At 37.6% G+C, this 22,038-nt stretch overlaps 1 protein-coding gene and 2 long non-coding RNA genes across 6 annotated transcripts in view; 2 read left to right on the forward strand and 1 right to left on the reverse strand.

Annotated features, from left to right (window-relative positions):
* Window positions 1-22,038, reverse strand: part of LOC126863359 (transducin beta-like protein 2) — a 62,573-nt gene that overhangs the window by 10,833 nt on the left and 29,702 nt on the right. For 2 of the 3 annotated variants that reach the window (XM_050613429.1, XM_050613428.1), the window contains exons 2-3: window positions 21,458-21,688; window positions 8,565-13,352 (exon numbers count right to left, since the gene is read on the reverse strand). In XM_050613429.1, coding sequence (XP_050469386.1) covers window positions 11,599-13,352; window positions 21,458-21,688 — 1,985 coding nt within the window. In that variant the 3' untranslated portion in view covers window positions 8,565-11,598. Of the gene's footprint in view, window positions 1-8,564; window positions 13,353-21,457; window positions 21,689-22,038 lie in introns of those variants that run through there. The other variant, XM_050613430.1, reaches the window with a different exon arrangement.
* Window positions 3,092-9,146, forward strand: LOC126863387 (uncharacterized). Its single transcript, XR_007688836.1, has 2 exons — window positions 3,092-7,169; window positions 8,597-9,146. It is a non-coding gene; the product is annotated as an uncharacterized LOC126863387 (long non-coding RNA).
* LOC126863386 (uncharacterized) lies at window positions 13,360-20,127 on the forward strand. Of its 2 annotated transcripts, XR_007688835.1 has the most exons (3): window positions 13,360-16,914; window positions 18,069-19,378; window positions 19,740-20,127. It is a non-coding gene; the product is annotated as an uncharacterized LOC126863386 (long non-coding RNA). The 2 variants fall into 2 exon arrangements; XR_007688834.1 differs by having other exon boundaries at window positions 18,069-20,127.

Here is a 22,038-nt window from a genome sequence, read left to right on the forward strand (position 1 = left end):
GATACGTTTCCACGACTTGAAGAAATATAATTAATCTCTCATAATAAAAAAAGCAGTCATCTTATAAAAAATAGCAGTCGATATAATCATGATTCTCGGTTGTCACGCAAATTACGAGAAGCTGGTCGGGATTTGATAAAAACTGTGACGGAAAAAAGACCTTGACGTTTTGAAACACAGAATGATTCAGAAGGAAGCTTATTGTACCACGAAGAGACGAAGGAAACTAGTACATTGCGTCGGAGCGTCTATTTTCAACGAAATCGATAGGATTTACGCGATAATATCAAGAATCGAATTTTTCCCGATGCGGTTCGTTAGATTGTCCAATGGTTAAAAAAGAAGTTTCCAGAATGTCACTCGAAAGATTACGAAGGTCCACGTGGAAATTTCGTAAGGTGCTAGGCAATAGAACATCTACTATCGTCTTCATACGGATAAACTAGCTTTTTTCTGAATATCTCTCCTTCTCTTGTTCTATCGTCCAAAAATTCGTTCAAAACACTCGCTCGTAAGAAGAAAAAAGCAACGAATACTCACGTATATACTTACACGTAGTGACTCGCGAAAGTATTCAACAACATTTCTTGAAATTTCATTAGCATTGTAATACGTATAATCATGAATGTAATCATTAGCAATGTGATTCTTACCTGGTACTTACACGGTTTAGATTTCACGGCGATCAAGTAAGAAAATATCATATCGGAAAGATCGATTCGAAGAGTATCGTAAAGTGAACGATATCGACCAGAGATTGTTAATATCGTGAACGAAGCAAGCTGGTTGAGAGAACTCGAAAGAGACGCCATGAATCTTTTTATAATTGTATGCAAAACGTTTCAATACTACGGCGGAACGTCCGAGACGTTGAAAACTCACGGAGGTCACGAAATTTATTTTAACGTGGTGTATAAAGGCCGACGAATATCTAGATGAACATTTGTTACTGTAACCTCGACGTATGACACACGAAATAATACCGTACTTTTTTCTTTTACCTCCTAGATCTGTTTGATCTTGCAGAAATATTTGAGGAAATGTTCACCGGAAATGACAAACAAATGCGTCATAGTAGATTGTTTATGATCGTCCTTATCTTGAGATCCCAAAGATACCAATATTAAAAGTCGTAATTTTATCGTCTTTGTTTTTGCACAAGTATCACTAGGTATTACAAGTGTTACGACAATCGTTGAGCATTTGAGGAAAAAATGTTTCTTCAACGAACAATCTTTGGACAGAAATTCGGCGCACGTCTGTATTTTCGAGGTTTGATTGTTTGGCGACCGGTTTCTTACCGAAGTATTAAATATACCTCATAACTTTTTTTTTATCTAATAAACAATTTTTATCTAAAATATATTAATAAAAAATGTCCACCTTCGTAAATTAAAATTTCTTACCCAGAAGATATTCTGATAAAAGATGTCTATCTCTGCGATCGGAAAGTTTTCATCTAGAGTATTGTAATAAAAATATTCTAATAAAAAATTTTCATCCTTGTAAACAAAAAGATTCTCATTTTCATCTCAGCTATTTTTAGACGATCGATCAACTAACTGCGCGGGTTATCCCATTTCAATTTCTCTATAGTCAAATATCTCGAAAGATACGAGAAGTATAAAAAAAATATTTCAAACGAAAGTTGTAGCATATTGTAGCATATTTGACGTTATGGAGACATTGAAAAATCTTTTACAGATGGTCAACTTAGAATTTTTTAATTCGAACCTATATTTTTATGTACATCGTTTTAGCTCATATCGAGCTCATATCACATTCGAGCATCACATGTCTTCGAAACTCTACCAAAACATATTTTTTGCATAGGTTGTTGCCGAACTATAACTCTTCAAATTTGATATGTCGCTGGCATTAACGTAATCCACTGTACACTTGTGCGAAGGTTGCACAGCCGGACTTTGTACATCGCGCTAACTCGAAAAAGAGACGACTTTATTTGTATATATGTGTTTCACTACATATAATTTTCCCTTATAAACGAAATGTAAACCTTGTTCAGCGTGGTCGCCAATAGGTTCGAACACGTATGAGCAATCCTACGTTCCATATTTTCATATGTTGTTGACAAATTTTTTTACGCGGAGCTATTTAAAGAATAACATTTACCAAGTTAAACCAGTAACAGTGGAAGGTATCATACGTATAATTGTTCATACGTGTTAGAATCTATCGCTTACAGCAGTAAACAGAGTAGGGAAATGCTTCCAAAGAACTCAAACATCTATCGCAATAGAGCCCATAATACACTGCAGTGAAATATACACATACTTTTATAGGCAACTTTTATAGGCAACATGATGTGCAACCTTCTCGTCTTGCTCATCGGGTGACGTTAATGTCGGGGCGGTGTATCAAATTTGAGCAATTATATCTCAGAAATAGCTTGTGTACGGCATTATACATTAAAATAAAGTATCAAGGGTAAGTAAAGTATTAGATATTGGATTAAAGTAGTTTGAAAATGACAGGCATGAGATGACACGTTTAGAAATATAGGTTCTAATTTCAAAATTCGAAGTTGGTTGCCGAAAGATTTTTCATTGTCACCAAAAGTATCTGTTTCCCTCAACTTTCATTTGAAACATTTTTTTATATTTCTCGTATCTTTCGAGACGTTTGCCTGGGGAAGTTAAAACGAGACACTCTGTATAACTGCTTGCCCAAATTAGTTTTCTAAACGTACTCATATTATACATATTTACATACGTCAACGTAATGACACTACCTCCGGGCGGAAATACGTTTACATATATTACATACGTGCCTTGATAACAAGTCGTAACTAGACGCTGTGAAAGATTGTATATCCATATCCAGTACGAAGAACCACACTTTCGCTTTGTACGTAAATCCGGTTACAGTTATCTTTTAACTCTCTCGCTGATCGTAACGAGGAAACGTGCAGTTTCGTTGGCAGGCCTGCACGAGGAGACTCATAATGCCATTGGCGAACTTTCTGATTAGGAAAGGTCTTCGATTTATCTTCGATACGTGTGATAGTCAGAAAAACTCTAGTCGCAATATAACGTTGTCACGTATAAATGACGCAAATATATGCTGTAAACAATTTCTTATGCTATAAAATAATTCTTTCGTGGAAATAAAAATTAGCATCTTAATTTACAAATACGTGACTTTGAGTTTAATAAAGGAGACGCTTGTATAGGTATATATAAATGATTTACAATCTTCGTTTTGGAATAAATAAAGGATAGAAGTTTGCGGTTTTAGTTAGCATCTTCCGTACCATATATATTGTTTTCAAGTTAAACGAAATTAAGCTTCAAGGACGATTTACAGAAAGAGAAAGTAAAAAAGGAAAACAAAGTAAAGGAATCGGTAAAATAAGGTACCAATGTCGAGGATAACGATTGTTTATCTTTCGATTGTTAAACAGCTCCGACAATGCAAACAATTAACTTTTTTCGGCCAAGCTCTGAAAAAACAGATGTTCGATGAAAAGGCTAAAGTTGAGATTCTTGGTTTTATTCTTTTCAGGAAATTTATAGCGCGTTTCGCGATGCTTCTTCACAACACGCATTCTTAAATGTCTCTTGACAATGATATGTTTCTCATTGCTGTTCCGAACGGGTGCGAAAAAAAGAATACGCAGTCGCTTAACAAATATTTACACTTTAATCGTCCTTCTTCATTCCAGTCACAATCACAATATTATCTTTCCAAAAAAAAAAAAAAAAAAAAAAGAAAAAAAAAGAGGAATCGTACACTGTTCTCACATAGTTCACACCGTCTCCCATACATACGTATCTCTTATTTATTTTAAACCATTCGCAATCAAAGAACGAATCATTCTTATCAACAAATGTAACTATTTTGTTATATTGTTACGAAGCAAATGTATAAATCATTTAGGATTCATTCAAGTCGAAGCGTTATTTCGCTTGTTCGAAACGAAACCGTGGTAATTTATTTCGTGTATTTTGACGGAATATTCCATTGTTGTGATGTAGCAAACACGTCGGTCTATTCTATCATGCGAATGGCTTAAAACGGACAGATGTTCCATGATCATTCCAATATTTTGTCTCTCGAGTCGAAAAGCTTCGTATCGCATTTGCGACGTCAAGGAAAAATTGTTTTGCAATCCTTGTAAAACAGATAACGGCTCGCTAATTTCTCGGCTGTATAACAGAGGAGAAAAAGAGAGTGTGGGAGAGAGAAAGAGAAAGAGAAAGTATGAAATCGCGGAAGCAAATGTCCGCAATCTTCTGGAACAAAATTACGTAACGTGTGACCTTTGTATCTGATGGAACCGCGATCGTCGCGGGATCGTTCGCCAAAACAGAGGCGTAACCATGTCACTGCGTACACTAGAAGGCACGATCGAACTTTCTTCGTGAGATTTTCATGCGAATGCTCTCTTTCTCTTTCTCTCTCTCTCTCTCTCTCTGAAGAATTGGCATCGACGTGATATAATGGTTCAGAGAACGTTCGCGACGAACGCAAGATCTCTTCGATTTGGACTTCGTACATACGTTTCAAATACGCCGCACGAAATAATCGTAGGCTGATTCCACGTGGAATTTTATTTTATTTTATTGCTGTTTATTAAGGCGTTCAGTGGCGCGCGAGCTAACAACGAAATATGATCAACATTGAAGATAAAACTTTCTCTCGGCAAACAAGACACCTTTTAATCAGTTTTTCGAATTAGCTACGATGACTCACGAAACCATACAGGTATTTAAACATTTATCACGTGTGTTATACAAGATATGTATTTTGAAATTTCATTAACACCGTAAACATTTCAGCTGTGTGCTTGCAGTTTTCTATATACTTTAGCATTTATTTCAGGCTTTATCAACAAAGTCATAATAGTCGTGTCTCGTTACCGTGTCGATGAAGTTTCAAAAAGTATAATATACTTATAATGCGTGTAATACATTATCCATCAAAGTTTTCCGTACGAAGTGTTCAAAGGCTTTCCTGAATCACTGTACGTTTAAAAAGCAAAAATTCGGTACACTGTGATTTTAATGAAATATTCTAATGTAGGTATTTAACTTTCTCCTAACGTTCTGTCGAAACTTTCAATTTTCCCGCAACACGAAGCGTGTTAAAATCGCACGAAATCATCTAAAAAGCCTATGTATATATTCTATTAAAACAACACTGTTCTTCTGTGTAGTACACGTGTTTACATTTTTATCGGTAACACGTATGCGAATCAATCGAAGCTTTCAAAATCTCAATTCCAAACACTTCCAGCAGAAATGAATAATTGTTAATATCTTCCAGTTTGCGGGGTTTGCGCGATCGTGTTATGTGAAAACCGCGGTAAAGAACACGGAAATCGTTATAAGGCTGTAATTACGTTCGCGTTGGATGCTTGAATATGTCATCGTTAATGGTTGGTCGTTACATAGTCTAACGAACAACTAATTACAATTCTTACGGTCTAAATTTGTCCGAAATTAGCTTAGCATCGATATCTAGTTAGCTACGAATCGAGAAATTCTCTGAATTTTTGCACGCTCAGATTACAGAAAATCGTGTATCGACAAGTATATCCATTTAGGCATTATCGGCGTCATGTTATAGTAAGGGCAGTAAAATATTGCTTTTTCGATCTATATCGCGTGGCACACGACTGTTATTGCATTTTTCTCATCGTCCTTGATCATTCTTCCGCAAGCTCTGTTATATATATTTCATCGATTTTAATTGTTGACCTTAAAACTGGTTTTCCTAGCTGATTTATAATTTAGGATACAACACAAAAAAACGCGATATACCGGGTATGAAAAATACATCTCGCATCTCTTTAATCTCATTTTTCGTTACTTTTCTCTCGATGGAACGAAGCTTCCTTAACATTGCGTGAATGGTATTGCCGCATTGTAAAGTTGATACAATCAAAAGCATAGAACGGTGCTGACACATAGAAGATGTATTAAATAAAAACTCACTAATCGTAAATATCGATAAATTGTCTGTGCAAAATACAATTCTCATCGATCCTTCGCATTCCAGCATTCTCTATGTATTACGAAGGAAAAGAAATCATCAGAGATCGTTCATCACGAAAAAATCATTGTTCCATCGGTTGTTTTTCGTAGCGAGAGAACAGAACGCAAAATGATCGGGAGCACAAAGAAAAAGGCACGTTGTAGAAACTTTGGCAGTGCGTCGAACGAACGTTCCGTCGTTTCCAACATGCTGAGTAGATTGACTAGCGCTGATTTTCGACGATAACAGGAAAGGTGATTTTTAAAAGATGGGAGCATGGAGGCAAAAATATAAGAAAAAAAACGAACAAAATACTTTGAAACGTATTGTACTTAACAATATACTTGAAACTAAAAAAAAAATTGACTGGGCAGTGTGAACATAAACGTTGGACTACCAAAGAATTAACCTTCGTATCTTCGTCAAACTTACCCTAACAATACTTGAATTATATCTCAGAATTAACAAAAGTCTTAAATTCCACGTCGAAAATAGCTTTATATAATCACTTTACATAAGCATGATTGTATAAATTAGAGGACAGAAGGTTAAATCTTTTTTTCAGCACCAATCAAACCTCCGTTATTCGTACAATTATTCATACAATTAAACGATTTGTCTTTACGTCTCTCTCTCTCTCTCTCTCTCTCCCTCTCCAACGTTTCTTAGTTGCGCAATCTTCTTCAATTCACGCAATTTCTTTCCTTTCTTTTTGTCATTATTATTCTTTTCTCGCCTATATCGTCTAACGCTTAACGAGTAGAAAGATAATCGTTTTGATCGATGATTCTTCGAGACAAAAGTATCTGACCGATGTGACCACTTCGATTCTCGCCATCGGACACTGTTAACGTCGCGTGTGTATACGTGGACTGCACTATACTAACAGATGCAGTCATCGACGAAGTTAATCGATGAGTACGTTGCCATCGATCGAGCTCCAAACGAATTACGATTCCACGACGCGAATATAATGTGCGTAATGTGTGTCTTACTATATACATATGTACATGTGTGTATAAACGGTGACCTCAAGAAAAGTGTCTCTCCCGAAACACGACTGATGATTCAAGAAAGAAAACGATCGGTATATATTCGGTACGACCTCCTTCTATTCATCGATCATCCGAGGTTAAGCTTACGTAATCGAGCAGCTTCTACACACACATGTATGTATGCTTAATACACGTGGGTCGCTTTCAAGCGACGGAAATAACAAAAAGCGTTTTGAAAGTCTAGCGGACGAGGTTCGGGTGTGCCTTGTGTCGAGAGAGAGAGAGAGAGAGAGAGAAAGAGAGAGAGAGAGAGAGAGACACGTCTATCTACGATAGAAGGCAAAGTTCGAGGTTGCCAGAGGGGACACGATCGGTGAAAATATCAATTTTTTTCTTTCCAACGACATCTTTACAGATGCACAATGCGTACGGTATACAAATGTATACGTATCTCGGTCGATCGTCGAGGAAAAGAATCATTTCGCTTGTTTCTTTTTTTCCTTGACGCCTCTTCGTGGTTAGTTTACATTAATCATTTTTATCCGTGCATTTAACGCGCGCACACTTTCCTATATACCTACGTTATATACGACGTTAAACGAAGATAAGGAGTTTCTGGTTATTTCGGTGCAACAAAATGAAAAGAGAGGGGAATGAAAGATCGAGTGGAAGGAAAACACGAAACAGGGGAGTTCATTATATGCTTTGCAGTGTCGCAGCATTTCCATTGTTTCCTCTCGAGGACACGTTCCCTCGCGAGGATTTGTTCGCGACCATCTTTTCTCTTGTATCTCGTTTCTCTTTTTATTCTCAGCAAACTATTGATGAACAATTTTCTTCATTTCTTTTTTTCGTTTTCTTTTTTTAATGAGTCGTAATAACGCGAACAATAAAGAAACGAGACAATGTTCTTTCCATCGCGATGCTTCGACGATTCGAATTTCATTCGGAACGCGGGACAGACGCGCACCGAACGAGATCGCTTCAAGGCTGATGATTCATCATGAAACTTCATCAGATGTAATATTCTGAAAAAGGAACGAGATCCTCGGGCAATGATAGCTTTATAAATTTCTCAATAAGAAAGATCGTCCATTGAAATGCGTAACCTGATCGTTCCGGCAAGATGGTTGATATTCTTTCAAAGTTGCACGCTGTTTGTAAGATCAGCGAAATTACTATGTCACTGTCGATTGAATCGGATCGAAGTGATTAATGAACCATTTATACGAAAATGGCAAGGGTTGCTTCTAACATATCTGAGAAAAATACTTCCGCGTGACAAGCGGTTCAAAGTAATTTGAAAATCGTTTGAGAAAAATAGTCAAATTGCGATGCTTGGTAAAACCAGTCGGTTTACTCTTTCGATCGAAGTTTCGAATTACTTTGAACCATACGTCTAATGCACTTTTCTCTCGACGATTCTCTAAAGGTACTCAGGTATTTTGTCATTTCTGTTTCATCATTTTTTTATGCCTGCAATGGATACTTTCTTCAATGTTATTTGTTAGTGAGAAAACCGGGGAGTTTTTGAAATTGTGCGCAGTTATAAAGGATTGAGAGTAAAAATAATTTTTTATATAATAAATGTATTTTTCCAGTATTTGGACGTCATTCAAACGGTACAAATGAAAAATAAATCAATTGTTCTCGGTATACAAAAAGATGCATGAAAATATAACAAAATTAATCGATCGTGAACGAATCCCCGTGATGATCCCCGTGATGATCCCCGTTGTACTTCTGCAAGTAATGGCTGAGAAAATCGGAGGAACATTCTTCATACAGGATGCACAGGTACTTTGCCTCTCGATGCGCTTAAATAAATATTATGCTATTTACAAAGCGATGAATAATATTGCTTTTCATACCACGTGACTTTCTAGCATGAAAACGGTACCATGAGCGTAATGAAACGATCCTTATGAATATATCGAGCTCCAATGACGATTAACGGATTCGCACGTCTTAAGAAAGTTCTTCTTCAAAATGTTTTGAATAAATGTTCGAATATCGCAACGAAAAAATGTCGGATGATATATGTACAAGAAGTTGAGATCGATGTACCGATACGAGGTCGAAAACGTTTTTCTGATATTTTGGCGCGAGTCATAATATACATAAATTAAACGGTAAAAAAAAAAAAAAGAAGGACAACAACAATAAGAAAAAGAAACGTCGGGATGAACCTAAGATGGCAGAGCTAAAATTAAGTAAAATAATTTCAACTGGTGTAAAGCACCGGTTTCCAAGGATGATTGCATTTCATCGTGAAAACCTGTTACACAGAAGTGTAATTTTCCCGGCTCTTGGAAAGAGGAAAATGCAAAATTCTATTGCGGAATACTTTGTACAAATAACCACGTGCGTTTGGGACAATATTGCTATGTACGTTATATCTACTATACGTTTGATAGACAAATGGGCACACACAGGGTATCAGTTAATGTCGGTAATAAAGTATAAAATCACGGAACATTATCCGCTGTCTTAATTCATATAGCGTGAGGCGAAATCGGACGTACGGTTCTCAGGGATTCGATCCCGGTTCGGATCGAGTATTCCCGATCGTTTACATGCGACGACACGTATGAAACGAAAACATTGGTCATATGAACGCGAGATAATGGATTATTGTGGTCAATTATAAAAATGTCGCTCGATTCGGCTCACGTTCGCTACTTTTGTCTTGGGGAAGAAATTCGATAACCGATTATGGATGAAGAACGAGCGGAGTGGCACGCACGCACGCGGCGATAAGGTACATTCGTTTCTGTTTTGCTCGACAAACACGAAGAGGACAGAGCGGGCATTTTATCGCAAGAAAATCCTTATCTCTTGCCAATTCGAGAAGAAAGAAAAAAAAATGACTGAAGAATATAATTTAAAGAAGAAGAAGGAAAAGAGAATAGCAATTAAAAGGGGAAAAATAAACTAAAAACTAAGTTGATTCGAAGCAACATCTCGATCTTTGTGTGTGTGTCCTCGTTTAGCGGCATTTTCTAGACGTTTTCGAGGAGAATTTAAATGCAAGTCATTGTGGAAGCCCGAGACACTTACGAGCATCAATGACGCCGCGTGTCCTCCTCTCACAGTACGTGTACGAAAAAACGACGCGGGATGAAATATGCATGAGAAGAAGTCGCAAATCGCAAGGTATAAGAAACGCATACGTACACGCGTATACATATATGTATATGCATACTATATATATACGTGTGTAAGCATATATACATATATACATATACATATACTTATATCTACACTCACGCACACACATACACATACACACACTCTATCTCTCACCCACATATATATATATATATATATATAGTATATGCATATATGCATAAACGTACATATACACACACACACACACATATATATATATACACAGATAGATGCCAGATGTACTTTTTTACATGATACATGAAGTGTGAGAAACTCGAAACATATTACTACATATGAGAAACAATGTGTGTAAATGTATATCACCACTAACATCACTTGCCGAGGAAATTGTCTCGTGAATAGGAAATATTGTTGTATAATGAAGTCTCTCTATCAGCAAGAACTTGAGTTAGACGGATCATCGAGTAATAATCTTTATTATTGCGATTGTCATCGCTAACAAAATTTACATAATCCACCTTTAACAACAAAGGACGAAGAACTTTTCTTGCGACTGCGAGACTTGCGAACTCGTGCTATTCGTCGTTACTTTTGAAAATATTATATTTCAGATGCATAGCACGTCGAGTCGCAATACGCAATATTCTAATCTGAGGGTAAAAAGATTCGACTTTTCAAATTTTATTACATTTTCTGCATTTTTTAATGTTTGAAGAAAAGTGTTAAAAACAAAACTAATTTTTTCGAGTATCGATTTTTCCAATATAAACGATTCATGCGTTTCTATTTTCTCGGACCTTAAAAAAAGCAGAAATTTGTCAGAAAAATAGAAATCGGCTAAAGGAAATTAACATCTTTCATCGAGGCCGCAATAGAGATTCATTAAAAGGAAAACTTTATATTAATCTATATCATGTATAAAAAAGAAGAAAAAGTCGAGTCAAATTTTTTCCTCGGCAACGATGTGCATCGTACAAAAAGTTGGCTATAATCTATTTTTGATACTGAATGTATGAATTGTGTATACGTGTGTATGTATATGTCCATCTGTGCGAGCGAAAAACGCGACCCCGGTTTGATGAACACTGCCTAAACGCGTCGGGGACCGCATTATGTATGTAGTTCCTTTTTTTTTTTTTTTGTTACGTATCACAGACTTCACTTGGAACTGAACACTGACGGAAGTTACTCGCGCAGGCCGACACAATTAACGTTTTCACAGCAGATTCAACTTATTAAGTTGAGAAGACGAAGATCGTGAACCATTCTAACATCTCCATGGAATCCTACGCGGCGAGATTACATAATAGCAAACGTCCGAATTTCAAATTGCTCGACGACGAAAAAGAAATTCGATTTTCACCACGCAGTTTGTTTGAGCATTTCGCGAAAAAGAAGTCCGGTGGTTTATTCACTGCACTCCTTTTTTCGCTCTCTAGGCAGATTCCCTTTTTCTTGGTCGTTGATGATCCTACGAGATGTCGTGCTGCAGCTTCCTTAACATAAGATCCATCACGATCCTAGCATCCTCCACGGAATCGTGCCCTTTTACTTGAATTTCTCTACGTAGCACCGTCCTCGCTAACGTCTTTAGACTGCTACGAAAAGGATAACCGAGGAAATGCGGAAACGCGACGCATGTGTCGATCACCGTCGTGTGGAGTAACCTGAGCGCACGCAGATCGTTCTCCAGCCCGTGACCTATGAGTATGGTCTCCGCGTGGACGAAACTGGTCAAGTCTCTCTGAACGTCCCTGAGTGTTTTCGTCGCTTTTGCCAGATCTTTTGCAGTGATGCCGCTGAATCTGGTATTGTAATCGATCACCTCGGTGTCCGGCTTCACCAAAGTGTCGTAAACGACCTTGCCGTCGATGCCGACCACGGTGACCTTGGCTAGTTCGAGACCGCGCCGCGTAAAGCACATCTCGCAGTCCAAAGCATAAACGCCATAATTGCCATCCGTGGGCACGGTTCTCGCCAATCTGGTACGGACGTAGCCATCGAATGGGCCGTTATAACCCGGCGTCAATCCCGTCCACACATGCATTCGAGCTATAGTGCAGCCTTGGGCGTTATCTCGTCCTCGACAACACTCCCATGTATCACAGTGAGTGCCTGCTACGAGGCCGCTACGTAGCTTGCCCCAGTGGTAGACGCATGGTTCGTGGTACAGGTATTCACCGTTGTTCTGGTTCACGTAGAACACTCTGTAACATCTGGCACATTTTCTTTCATCAACGACCAGGATCGGTTCGTAGAAATCCCGAGTCGGGTCGCTTCTGGATTGCTCTTGGTAACTGCAATCGGACGAAGAAAATGACGAAGATGATGAATCGGTAGAGGACGACGACTCGCCGATGTCTGAACTTTTATCACTATCCGAAGCACTTTCTTGCTCTAGATCGGAATTCTCCACCGAACTTCCGCTGCAATGTCCACTGTCTCCCTCGCTCTCCACCGGCCACATAGCACTGCTGCCGCCAGGTACGAATTCCTGCGCGTTCGCGTCCAAATGATGATAGCCACGAGCTCGGTGACCCATCGGGTGTTGATAATGGTTGATAATCACCGCGTAGCCAGGGAAATAACTGTACTCCACGGGATAGCCAAGGTGAGCTAGCTGCTCCCCGGTGAGCGTGTATCTGCGAAGCAACGAAGCGAGAGCTGCGTCACTCAAATGCTGCAGTTCCCTTCTCTGAGTGCTCGGAAAAATACCGCGAGACTTCCTCAAGCTGCCATTTGCATTTGTCCCGGGCTCGCTGTTGTTCTTGTTTTCCTCGTCGTGAGGATCATTCTGAATCTGGATTCTTCTGGAACACGAATTTTTTCTCGCCGTGGACTTTATCTCGGAGGTCTCCGAGTCTCGACAGTGGACGTGTCGACGATGCCGTTGTTGCTGTTGGCTGGACTGTTCGTCTTCGTGTTCGTCGTCCCGAAGCTCACGACGTTGATCTCGTGGAGTTCTGGTACGATTTTTTCGTTGCCTTCTACTTAGGATGGCTCGGTCTTCCTTCGTTGACGACGATGTCGTCGTCGAATTTGCTCCGGCCGAGGTTGCAGATGGGCCATCGGATGCGGTAATTGTCGCCAACGCGGAAGTTGAGGAAGGCGACTTGCTGTTGCTTCCCTTCGTTGAACCTGATGTCTCATGATTCGCCTGACAGTTGTTGTATTGATCGGTCTCCCCAGGATCCAGCACCTCTTCTTCCGGCCCCAGGCCGCAATCTTTATGTCACATACAAAAACATATATGCGTCAGTTCATCGTCCGGCAGCGAGACTTAAAAATCTCCTACATTATACTGTTAAGAATTTGCCACACACCACGCGCATGCATCTCTGTCCTATTTCTAACATCTCCTCAGTGCTTCTAAATATCTCTACGTGATTTCCTTATCATGTTTCTTACGATAAATTGTACATTCTTTAAAATATATTCATGACTGATAAACTTTTCAAATTAAATTTCATATTAGATCGTCGTGATGTTGTTTTTCTCGCAATGGAAGATACTTCAAGTTTTATTGCCAATTTAATTAATTAAATGGGATAGTCTTTTAGTATGGTAAATTTCTCCTCTGACTAGATACGACAAGAGTAAAAAGAACTTTATATTTATACTTTTTCCTCTCTCGTTTTATTTTCTTTCCGCCGATGTGATCAAGAATACATCCAAAACTCGCGGTCACATCAATCGCTCTTGAACTAAAGACCGTCATATTTCTGCCTTGAACACCGATATCTACAAAATCGTATAAAATTCGAATATAGTTCGCGAATACTTCGCGAAATAGAGAAGCGAACACGGCTGTATGGAAAGATCGTGTTGAGAGTACTGCGCGATTAATTTCTCTCGAAAGAAGAAAATATGAAAGTGGAGGCTTGCCACGGACGTATGAAATAACATATATGGATTTTTGTCTGTTCATAAAGGAGACACGATGTAAACGCATCATTGTATAAGCGTCCACATCGGCGATTGTACATATTGACTACAATAAAGCACCTTTGTCGACGAACGTTTGTAACGCGAATCTTCAGATTTTTAATTTTTAATTTAAAACGAAGGTATCTCTCTCTTTAATATCGATGCTGAATAGGTTGCTGCATATGAAATGTTCTTTCAGATAAAAGCTTTATCGTTGTGTAGTTTCTAAAACATAAATATGATGAAAGTAATTTCCACATGATATTTTACTCAACGTGTAACTTCTAAGAATTATCAATCGTAGATTTAATAGTTCTTGGAATATGCACTTCCTTTTAATGCACAATCCTTATGCATTAAAAAATAGCCTAGTGAAAAATTTGTCAGCTCACAAATGTACATGTTACATGTACATTACAAACTAGTCATGAGATAATTAATTGATAATTGAGATAAGTAAATTCTAAAAAGATTCATTTCAATTTTCTTAAATATACGCGACTTACAGAAATTACAGAAATGGATATCTAATTTATAGTAAATTATTTTTTCTTTAACATGACTGTTAATTGACAAATAGGCTAAGTAGTTGGTATAACCCGCCAAATTCAAACTTCTGTGAAATGACATTTCATATGCACCAACGTTAATACTCGTTAAAAGAATGTTTCAAACATTTTTATAAGAAATAAATGAAAAGGAAATTGAAAATTAGACATTTTCGTTGAAACTTCGTTCTCCTAAACGATATTCGAGAAAAAAGCAATTCGATGCAAGCCAGTTCTTTAATTTCCTCTAAAACAAGATCCATATAAAACTTAGCAAAAATTCGACTGGTTTACGAGCCGTTGCCAGCTAAGCAGATAGAATCTTCGGACATTCCTCGTTCGTGTTAATCACGGGAAATAAAAAGCACAATCGAGTGGCGTTACGCTCTCGTTACGGACCGAAGCACAAAAAAACAGGCGGCCAATAAAAGGTGAACCGTTTTAACGCCTTTTGTTTATTCAGCAATACGCAACTTTCGCCGAATGCGTCACGGAAAGGGTCGCTTTCTTTTCTACGTTTTTATGAGCAGAAATGCCGTTCCTTTCTTTCGAACGAATACGGAATACGTATACCGTGCACGTCTAAATTCGTGGTACAAACGAAGTCAGGAAGATTCTATAAAATTTCCATGATTTTATTGTTAAACTTAAGTCAATTGCGTATGATATCCACGGCGAACGAGAAAAGAAGAAAGAGAAGAATGTGAAGGAACAACGCTTCATAGCTGCGTTTTAACGAACGCGCCTGGAAAAGAAATCTTTCAACGGATCCGGAGTGTGCAATTGTTTAAAAATCGAAAGGTTTTTTTTAGATTAATTGAATTTGAAAGAAAATGTATCCGACTTGAAGAGACGGCGTGTCTACTATAAACGATTGCATACAATTTGGGGAAATGTTTATTTAGAGCGAGTCATGTGACAGAGAACTTCAGAAAATTGGCTTACGATTTCGACAAAAACAGCTGTGAAACTATGAAGTTTATTTATTTGGTCAATCATGCTGTATTATGTATGTATAAGATGATGTTATATTAAAGTTGGGTTTAAAACGAAATATTTAATATATATCTCTTTGGTACTTTCTTACAAAATTACAAGATTGCTTTTAAATCCAATCCTAACTGTTATATGCCTTAAATATTAGAAGTTCCAATTTCAGTACTTTTACGTCTATCTAATAATAAATGCTACATACTTTCGTATCACCTATACATTTCTTGGCATGTTCTGGTATTTACACGTGGTATATTTTACCGTGTTTCTACATTTCTCAAGATTACTAATAGAACACAGACATGTTGAACCTCGAGTTTACGAATCATCAAAGAACAAAACGAGAAACAGAAGTTTCGGTAATTTTCTACTCAATTGCATTTTTTGGGCGTTAAAAAGTATCAGAAGTTTGAGCAAAATATAAAAAAGTTCTTAGTATTTCGTGGATCTTTGTACAATTTCCTATATTTACTAAACGTGATTAAGGGAAATGGAAACTACATGTAGATTTATACAAAGTATACAAATCTCTCAAACAACACATATACAATAATATATACGACAAATGTAGAATGATACAAAATAGTGTTCAAATACTACTTGGTTCCCTTGAGCAATCGATTAAAAATACCATTGAACGAATAAAAAAAAAGATAGTTTACAGGGCCACTGTAACATAGTCGATTAAATACGACACACGTGCATGTTCACTGACTTTTACATACGTAAAGGCCACATCGCTTCCCCACTAACCCAATAAAAATGTATAGATCGCAACAACGTTGATACGTCCTTCTTCAAAATCATCCTATGAACGAAATCAATATAAATAATACCACGTCAGCAGTGACGTCTCAGAAAGAAGGCCAAAGAAGGCGAAGAAAGAACGCCAAAGAGAAAAGTAGGATTACCTCAACTTTGTGATAATTTTATCGGTTTCTCGGTGATTTCTACGAAGAAGACGTTGAATAAGTATTGCATAGAAATAATTTAATAGCGATAAACAAGTAATCCAGTTTCTAGAGAGAGATGGACGCGATCAGTAGAGATTCCCCGCGCTTTCGAGCGATGGCAAGCGAAAAATGGAACGAAGGACGAAGGAGAGACGAGGAAATCTGAGCGGTGACTCGGATAACGGAAAACGGTATCCCCGTTCGCAGGAATGACCGGCGTCGATATGTACCGTTGCGTCATTTAATGAAATCATCGGCTGCCATGCGTTGCTCCTCGCATAGTTTGATTATTCGAGCACATCCCGGTATCCGTGTGAATGCTAGCTGCGGCCAAGGTGGGAGATAGAGAAGAAGAACTGCTACGAGGTCATTTTCCCAACATTTGATAAAAAAATTCAGAGGCTGATATGTCGATTGATTTACTGAAATAATTACGAGGTAAAACTAACTTAAATTAGCATTTAGAAAATGTTTTAAAAACGCATTTTCGTTTACTTTATTTACGTTCATTTATACTCGTCTCTAACTTAAATGAAAAATCATAGAAACAGCCGATAAATCCTCAACCTTCAAAACCTCACCATACGGCATTTTGATTTTTAAAATCATCGAATTTAAGCGCGGGCCGCGATATCGGCAAATAATTGAAAGTGTGCGGATCGGAAGCTTGAGAAACAGAAGCAGTGATTTTGATGATCGTCGATCCGCTAATCTCGCACATCGAATTATCGACTTACGACGAGTCGTTTCATCGAGTCCGTAGCGTAATCATAAACTGTCTGTTGCTTCGGTGTGTGGGCTTGATTTAAGGCCAGAGAATTTCCCACGTCGCGCTATTATTAGGTTGTTACAACTACGCTTGTTACGTTCGCGCATCAGAAAGGTGATAGCGAATGCAGCAACCAGCCAGTGGCCCCGAATTCTATATATCACTTCGTGGAATTAAATTCGGGATAATCGATCGATCGATATCGCTATTTGAATGTTGATGATTTTACTTAATCAAAGTGTCTTATCTATCGTTTTATTTCGAAAATAAAGGAACCTGAAATTATCATTTTCCTTGCCTCGACTTCATTTTTCTTCGCTGAATTTAAGATTCTTTATAACACTGCTATAGTTAGTATAATATAATGCTGAACATGGTTACTTAAAAAAATATTTTTACTTCAATTTATCAGAAGTTGTAGTAATAGAAAGATACGGAAGAATAAGCAACGCGTGTTTCCTTGTATTTAATACGGCAAATTTAAAGATTTTCTAAGCTATATGATCAATTTCTGACCTAAGTGTGTTAATATTTTTTTATAGGAAATAAAAACAAATCTGCAGCACAATTTAAGAATAGTCGTGATCTTAAAATCTTACGTCATTCGAAACCATTTTATTTTTCTTCGTTTCTCTTTTCATTTTTTTTCTCTTTTTTTTTAATCTTCTAAGCTTTAAGTCGAGTTGATTGTTAGCCCATTTGCGTGGAACACTCTGTATGATAATACCAATATCACGTAAATGCTTCGCAGGTGAAATAAAACGGAAAACGTAATATATCAAAGGCTACGAATAATTCGGAGAACTTTGAAATGACATCGATACGAAGAATACCGAAATGATAAGAAATTCATCCAAATGCGTTAGCAAGGTAATGATAGTGCAATGAAAGACACGATTTGAGAAACGGCGCAAGTTCACTAGCCGTTTTCTAAATTTATGTGCCAACCCACGGACATTTCCGAGATTATTTTCAATCGCGACTCGTATTTCGAGACTGTTTCCCAAATCGTCGATCGGAAACGGAAGAATGTTTAAAGAATAACCGTGACTTTCTACCGGCGCTACATGGTGTATTTCACGATCATTGGTGATTACTGTTTCGCGCGAAGGAGGGAATAATTCACAGTACACGATTTCGTGGTTAAGGCGGCCGTAACTGATGACTCACATTAATTACTGAATGTTTTTCAACGATAATACAATGGCAAATATTTCGCGAGGAATTAAGCATATTATTTTGCTGGAAGTAATCGAACGAACGTGACCGGGTCTTATTGTTATATAAATATTTCTAATTTTATGTATGCATCATTTTTTGTTTAAAGATAGCGCAGTACTACTAGATTACTACGTATGAAGTGACCGATTCCGTAAATGCGTAAAATCATTCAGGATTTAATGATCGAAAGTAGCGTTAAATAACTTCTTAAAATTTCGTTGCCACTGCAACGAGACACGGTTACTATGATTATTGAATCGCGAAATGTCCATAAAAGCTGTCAAATATTTATCACAAGTAAACACTGAATAAAAATTCTTCTACCATATGAATGTAATTTTACTAATATAATCGTAATAGTCGCGTCTCATCGCAGTGCTAACGAAATTTCAAAATGCTTTGTATAATACACACACGATGTATCCATAAAATGTTTCTATGATAAGTATCGAAATTTTTTCATGAGTCGTAAAAGTTATTCTCGAAGCTAGTCACAGTGTTAGAAGAGAAATCACAAATATGAAATACTTAAAAAAAAAGAGAAAGAAAAAAGGAGCAAAAGTGAAGAATTAAAAGTATACACAGGAAAGATATAAGCTGAGCAGAAGAAGAATTCTAAGCGACACGATGGCGAAAGGTATTACAACTAGGGTCGTGGACATTCCAGTTAAAAGGCGTCTTTTTCATGAAGCACAGCAGCCCGGAGCTGAAGTCCTTTTGTTACTCACGTTTCTCGGTATGTCTCGTGAGGGCATGCACGTACACACGTGGCACGATGTGCCCCGTCTCTGGATTCGAGGTTAAACGCGGCGGGAGAAGCGAGAGAAGAGAAACTCACCGGTAAGAGAAGTGGACGCCGCTTTACGAAAATCTTTCATGGTCAACGGGTCACCCACGATCGTCATCGCGTAAAACCATGAAAGGATACGACACAACGAACTGTTTAAATATTTGAATCCTTACATGGCGCGTTACGAAATCCATCTAACATAAGTACTTTAACATACTTTACGGTTGTACAAATTGAATATCAATTAGCTAGTGGCGATTATATCGATGATACGTGTATCAGTTGGTGATAATGAGAAATACGGGCGTTTAATCCTGTTCCGATTTCAAAGATGAAATAGTGAAAGTAGTCGTTCGATGCGAGCGATTTTTCCATCGTTTTCATACTTTCTCTATGTTCGTCCTTCTTTAGATAATTGGATCGATTCACGAAGAAGAAAAAAAGGGCAAATAGCGTTTAATCATAGCGCTTGAGAGTCATCCATTCCTCCTTTCCGAGCACACAAGGAAGTATAATACAAAGAAACGGTAATACATATAAATCCAGATTGGTGAAATGTAAAAGAAAAAAGCGATCGGGACAGGATAATGTCTATCAAGAAATCAAGGAGTTTGCTCGGAACAGCTTGATTTCACTCAAACGACCTACATTTTGCCCGTCTACTTTTGTGTTCGTGTAGCTAGACGAAGAAGCTGTAGTAACGAGTAACACGAATATTTAATAATAATAAGTAAGCAGACTACGAATATTTATGAAAATTCAAATTTATGCGAATAAAAGTAAGCGGATAAAAAACCTTTCTGCGAGTTTTATACGGAAGATTTCCTACCATGTATGATGATCATATCAGCAAATCCACGGTTTCGTTGACTTTGCGACTAGAAAGAAGTATTTTAATACGAAAGAGTCGAGAAAGGGAATAATCTGATAAATTCGAAGATGTAAGATTTAAAAAATAGGTAACAAAGCCAGGATACTTTGTAAGAAATGAATAATATTAGTTTAATACCGAGTTAGTTTGATTATTATGTTTTAACGTTTTGAAATTGATAATGAAATTTCAAAAAATTCAATTCAATTTTAAAAATTTTCAATGGCAAGGATATTCAAGTACTTTGATGAGTCGATGTAAAACCTAAATAATCCTCTGAATATTATACCGCATGTTTTACCTACTTTGGATAATTTGCGCGCATTTAATTTTTCTATAAAAGTACGAACATCCGCGGTGCAGTGATATACTGTCATTTGTCACATAAGAAAGTGTTTTTCTTCCAAAGATTATGATTCGTATTAAAATACATCTTGTATATCTAATATCGCAACTTCAGGAAGGTGGGTATAATTTTTATCGCGGTTACGTTTATATGCCACGTGTTGCGCATGAATCGAGTCGAAGAAAACGTCAAGAGACATGTAAGTACATAGGTTTTAATTGTAGAAACGGTACAGGCAAAGACAGAGATCGGCTATTGTTACTGGCACAATAACAAGGTAACGATGACACATGCAAATTAAAAAGGTCCGCAGCGTCACCGACGAAGACATAAACAATTTTCTCGAATAAAAAGAAAATATCGTTTTGCTATAACGGAGTTGTATGCCGTGTATATCGAAATAGTTGAAAGAAACGTCGAGGAGAGAAACAGAAGTGGAAAAAAAGAAAGATTGTCCTTCGGATGACTTTATCAGAGACATAATTTTTTTATCGCTTTTCTCGCGCAATAGCGGTAATTGTTGCACACGCCAATAACGTAGCATTCATCGTCAGAAATCTCCAAAATGAATCTCGTCGTTTGATTTACGACTCGTGCGACTCTCTTCGAGGCCTTTCAACTTCACTAGAAATTTCCACTTAACGTTGTGCAACTTTTCCAGATAATCGAAATACTTAATAATCGAAATCTTCTAACCAACAACGCGACCTATTTAATCTTAGTGATGTAACCAGTATACCAAAATATTATTAATTCATAAATTATATTGCAAGGTTAGTCTCTGCTCTTACCCTATAAATTCCCATATAGGGCATTTTAGAGCGTAAGAGAAATGTAACGCTAAAGCGATAAGAGAGATACTGATAATGACTTCTCGTAGGACAAATTTTCTTAAACTGTATCGGTACATACCTTCGGCACAGCTTGCGAGAAATCTGCCGTTACTGGAAAAATTCATATCCAGAACTGGACCGGTGTGTCCTTTCAGCACACCCACCATCCACGAATGTGTGAACTCCTGTTGCATTTCACGTCTCTTCTTGTTCTTAGCGCGTTTGTTGCTGCTGCTGCCGGCCGTTCCAGTCGATCCGCTCGTTAAGTCCCTCGAATCTTCGAACTTTACTTTTTCCGATTCTGTACCATCTATAACGATAAATAAACTGCTTGTTAATTTCTACATCGTTGTAAACTTGTTCTGAGTAGGACACAAAGAAAAGGGTAGAAGTTATGAGAAAAACAGATATGCTTCTGCCGAGCAATAGGAAACCATGACGGAGGAGGTCGTGAAACCGAATCTTTAAACCTTCCTTGGTTCGATAGTAGCCCGGTTAAGCTGGTTCAGACGCGACCGGCAGTTTAGTCATGTAGCAAGTAAAGCCGAATTCACGATGTTGATTCATCGAAAAACGACGCTTTCATACGTCGTTTCAGCTGCTGTGATTCACCAAAATGAACAGTATAAACTCGTCTTTACTTGTTTTCGGTATATTATT

The sequence above is a fragment of the Bombus huntii genome, chromosome 3 (assembly GCF_024542735.1).
Source record: "Bombus huntii isolate Logan2020A chromosome 3, iyBomHunt1.1, whole genome shotgun sequence".
Taxonomy (NCBI): Eukaryota; Metazoa; Arthropoda; class Insecta; order Hymenoptera; family Apidae; genus Bombus; species Bombus huntii.